The sequence below is a fragment of the Oryzias melastigma genome, linkage group LG5 (assembly GCF_002922805.2).
Source record: "Oryzias melastigma strain HK-1 linkage group LG5, ASM292280v2, whole genome shotgun sequence".
NCBI classification, from domain to species: domain Eukaryota; kingdom Metazoa; phylum Chordata; class Actinopteri; order Beloniformes; family Adrianichthyidae; genus Oryzias; species Oryzias melastigma.
In genome coordinates, this window is record NC_050516.1 from 5,216,212 (window position 1) to 5,221,032 (window position 4,821).

At 40.2% G+C, this 4,821-nt stretch overlaps 1 protein-coding gene across 1 annotated transcript in view; it reads left to right on the forward strand.

The window, feature by feature from the left end:
• The window catches only part of ide (insulin-degrading enzyme), a gene marked incomplete in the record, with an annotated part of 53,125 nt that overhangs the window by 40,581 nt on the left and 7,723 nt on the right, over positions 1 to 4,821 (forward strand). The window contains 4 exon segments of the mRNA XM_024270481.2: positions 1,962 to 2,053; positions 2,309 to 2,420; positions 3,611 to 3,778; positions 3,936 to 4,208. Of these exon segments, the coding sequence (XP_024126249.1) occupies positions 1,962 to 2,053; positions 2,309 to 2,420; positions 3,611 to 3,778; positions 3,936 to 4,208 (645 nt within the window).

Here is a 4,821-nt window from a genome sequence, read left to right on the forward strand (position 1 = left end):
GAAGACAGGCTTAGATGGAGGAAACTGATTCGCTGTGGCGACCCCTGAAGGGAAAAGCCGAAAGGAAAAGAAGAACTAACTGACCTTATTGGTGGATACAGGCTGTTTGCAGATGAAACAGAAGCAAACCTGTACAGGTCACGCAGGTGAGGTCGTAGACCGTTGGTTTAGTCGAAGGGAAAATGTTCATGTACATTTTTGGTGTGCCATACTGTAAGTGACAGGTTGTAGCAAACACTTCAAACAACACATGAGGATAAGTCAGGGTGAAGTAGGTGAGATGCAGTTGCATTGTACAGATTTTTAATATTCTTAACTTCTGTGCGTTCTTCAGGAGCCCCATTAGGCCCACTCTGTCCCGTCACACATTCCTGGCTCCGCCCTGTCACTTAGTCCTGGCTCCTCCCCCATCACTTAGTCCTGGCTCCGCCCCATCACTTAGTCCTGGCTCCTCCCCCGTCACTTAGTCCTGGCTCCGCCCCATCACTTAGTCCTGGCTCCTCCCCCGTCACAAATATTTGACTCCTCACTTCTAGGACCTAGAACTGGTCCTAGCAGTGAGAACAAAGCTTTTTATCCATCTTTCATCTTCTGTGGGTCACAACAGACTTCACAAGAGCAGTTCTGTGTGGACATCCACATTTGCTCGTCTGTAGTTTATCTAGTTTATGCTCAAAACAGGTTTTATTCAAGAGAAAACAAATAAGACAGAAACATCTCTTTTAGTGTTGTATCAACACTTCATTATTTCTAATATCTTATACTTTAATTCACCAGAAACTAAAGGTCGACCTCTGCTATAGAAGTCTGGAAAACAGAAGTAAAGCAAGCTGGTATTTGCTCAGATCATCATCATTTACGACTGCACACAGTTGATGATGTCTGAAGTCTTCTCTACATTAAATTCTCATACACATCTTCATTAAAGCCATAATATAAAAATCTGTAACTTTCTGTTTTCTTCAAGCTGAAAGGTTTTCTGCTCGCCCATGTTTGAAGACTTAATTTAATCATGCAGTTCTGACTGGTTCTTACCTGTATTTGTCTTTGTATGGCACCGTAGGCAGTAGGGCTGGTTATCCATGAGAATTTCCAGAAACTATTCGATTCACAAGAGCCTGAATCAATTCAATTCTGATTTTTTTTTTTTCTATTCTTTCGATTCTTCAATTCAATTTTGAGTTCACACATTTATACACATTTGTTTATAAATACATTAATAATCTACTATATGATTTGAATATATTTATATTAATCTGATCCAGTTCACATACTGTAAATGTATCAGTGAAATAATGAGATTGTTAATATCATCCAGTGTTACATAGATTCTCTAAAGGAGAAGTTCTAACAAAAATGTTCAGATCATTAACATTGGAAACATTGTTCTGCTTCTTCTGGAGGGAGTTTCAGTTAGGCTATAGCATTAGGAAAACAAAGTTTTAGATTACTTTAAAAATACTTCCTTAAAAATGTTTGGAAAATTCACGTCTGTGAGTTTATAAAGATGTTTGTTTAGTCAGCAAAGTATGTTTAGGTTGAGCATTACCATGGGAAATTCCATTAAACGTTAGCATCAAGCTACCTGACTTTAGCTTTATTTGCTAAATCGATCTATATTTTTGCGAATTGATTATTAATCTGTTGAGCTTAAATCAATTCAGCTGTTTAAGTCGGTTACTAAAGTTAGTTCAGTCTGCTCCACAGTGATGATACATCTTAGTCCATTGGGGTGAAGTATTGTCAACCTTGTGCTTTATTATTGTTTCAATGTTTTCAAACTTTACCCTGAACCTCTGACATGTACTATTTACATTTGCATGTGGGTGAAGTGCTATTTTATTTCTTTTCGAAGATCGTTTTACACTTTTTACTCACTTTCTTGTGTTTGAAAAGGAAAAACACTCAACAAAAATGAATTTGACTTCTAGGATCAATTTGCTTTTTTAAATGTGTTCCAGATGTAAGTCTTCCCCGCCTCAAAGCCTTCATACCACAGCTGTTGTCACGGTTACACATTGAAGCTCTCATCCATGGAAACATTACCAAGGAGGTTTGTTCAGTCTCTGTAGGAGCTCCTTGTAAAGGAACTGTATTTTGTTATTTTTTTATTACAGAATCAAAATATGCTGTGATTCATTTATTCTGTAATGCGCATCTATTTAATGACAAATATTTTTTTGTTTTTGTGTAGCATTATATTTTTAGATGTGTTGTTTATTTGTTTATGTTGGTTTGTTGAGGATATCTTGAACCAGGAGCAGTAGGCCTCAAACATTCAGAGTCCTGTGGTTTGTGTTTTCTCTAGTCTGCGCTGAGCATGATGCAGATGGTGGAGGACACGCTCATTGAGCATGCTCACATCAAGCCCCTCCTACCCAGTCAGCTGATTCGGTACAGAGAGGTTCAAGTTCCAGACGGTGGGTGTCAAGACTGTTGATGAAATCCTCTGTTTCCATGGTAACAAACCTGACAACTGTTTATTTTTTTTGTTTTTGTGTTAGATGATGTTTTTGATGGAACTGAGTTATTGGTCTCAGTCTTTACTCTTGCTTAAAACAGGAATTTCTGCTTTGGCTGCACAGTGGCGTAGTGGTTAGCACCCTCCTTTCGCAGTAAGAAGGTCCTCTGTATGGAGTTTTTGCATACTCTGGCCCAATCTGAATTCTTCCCTTCTCTCTGCCCCTTCATTTAACCCTTCAAATGAGGAGTTATGAAAAAGTGTCTCTGAATTCCGACATCACTTTCGTTCGATGACCTCATCAGTAGCTGCCGGTCAGCTAGCTTTAGCGGGAAGCTTCCGGCGCTCAAAGATACATAACAACATTGGTTTTATAACTTTAAAATGGTCATGCTGTAACAAAAACTCACACACAGATTTGTGTGCTTCAGAGCGCACCCACGTGAAGAAAAGCACTTCTCCTCTGGGACACAGCATGATGCAGTTTACATTCGTGACGGAGGGTGGGATCTAAAAAAATCTATATTTTGGACACCACTTCCACTGCAAATGCCCCTTCAAATGGAGGGGGTAGGGAGAAGGGAAGAATTCAGACTGTGCGTGAGTGAATTTGCTCAGGTTTCTTCTAAAAATATCCTTCACTGTAAACTGGTTGGTTCAGAATTGTCTCAGCTGGTTAAATAAAGAAAATATAAAATGATTTTATTTAAAAAATATCTAAAAGCTTAAATATTTTATAACTTTCCTTCCAGATACACAAATTATTTTGTATTGAATTGTTTCAGAATTAGGAAGTGGGATTCAGTTCTCTTGGAGATGTTTGTGAGAGTCCTCTGGATGTTGCTGCAGTTCACCTGATGCTATTGGCTTCACATCACCACTCAAACCTTTCTTCAAGTACAGAAAGAGGACTTCCCTGTTCAGAGCAGAGTCAGTATCCAGCACCTGTTGTCTTCATTAGCAGGGGGAGTGCTGACTGTTGCAGGTTTGGTAAAGCAGGCATCCTGTGGACACATTGTGCTCACCATGGCAGTGCTCCTAGTTCATTTAAAGAATTGATTGATTATCCACATTCTAGCAGCTGTCTTAGTTTCCGTCTCCAATGTCTGGATTGGTTCCACCCATAGTAAATATTTGTGTTTGTTTCAGGCGGCTGGTTTGTTTACCAACAGAGGAATGAGGTTCACAACAACTGTGGCATTGAAATCTACTACCAGACGGACATGCAGACCACTCATGACAACATGCTGCTGGAGCTCTTCTGCCAGATCATCTCTGAACCCTGCTTCAACACCCTCAGAACCAAGGAGCAGCTGGGTGAGACCCCCGCACGGTCTGAGTTAGAATCTGTGGGGGTTTTGTATCTGCCTGCAATAGATGTCTGCATTTTGACTCCAAATACACATTTGTTTCTCTGAAAATCTTGTCCGAGTGTTTTTAATAATGGGTATAAATCTCATCTCCCCCTCCTAAGGTTACATAGTGTTCAGTGGACCCCGGCGAGCTAATGGGGTGCAGGGCCTGCGCTTCATCATCCAGTCAGAGAAGGCCCCCCACTACCTGGAGAGCCGCGTGGAGGCGTTCCTCCTCTCCATGGAGAAGGTCCTGGAGGAGATGAATGAGGAGGCCTTCCAGAAGCACATCCAGGCTCTGGCTATCCGCCGACTGGACAAGCCCAAGAAGCTGTCTGCTGAGTGTGCCAAGTACTGGGGCGAGATCATCTCTCAGCAGTACAACTTCGACAGAGGTGAGGGCTCCCTCTGTATGTGACCCCTCAGTTCCAGATGGGCCTCTTTGTGTGAGGGAAAAGCTTCATAATAGTGAGTCAATGATGGAGGTGAGGCAGAAGCTGCTTCAAGTCTAACTCCCATCATCTTTTCATCTATTTTGAAAGGGTTCCTGATAGTCTTTTCATTATGATGATGCTGTTTTTGACCAAATCAATAAGCCGTGTTGTTTTCTAGGACATACACTGTAAAAAGTTAAACATTGGATTAATTAGCAAAAGTTCTGTAAATCGTTATATTTAAAATTATTTGATGTAATCAAATTGCATTTTTGAGTTGATGGTTTACTAAACATAAAAATATAATTTGTTAAAAAAACATTTTTTTTAATGTCACAAATTACAGTTTTTGCTAACTGATCCAATGTTTCACTGTTTACAGTAGTTTCTGCAGAAACGATGTTATTGTAAATATGAACATGTTCTCAATAACTTAGCTGGTTAAATTAAAAAAGAGCAACAGGAGTTCATGAAAAATGAACAGGTTAAAACACCAAAAACGGGATTTTTTTAAAGTGGGTCTTTATAGAACAGGGGTCCCCAACTGGCGGACCGCGGTCCGGGTCCGGACCCC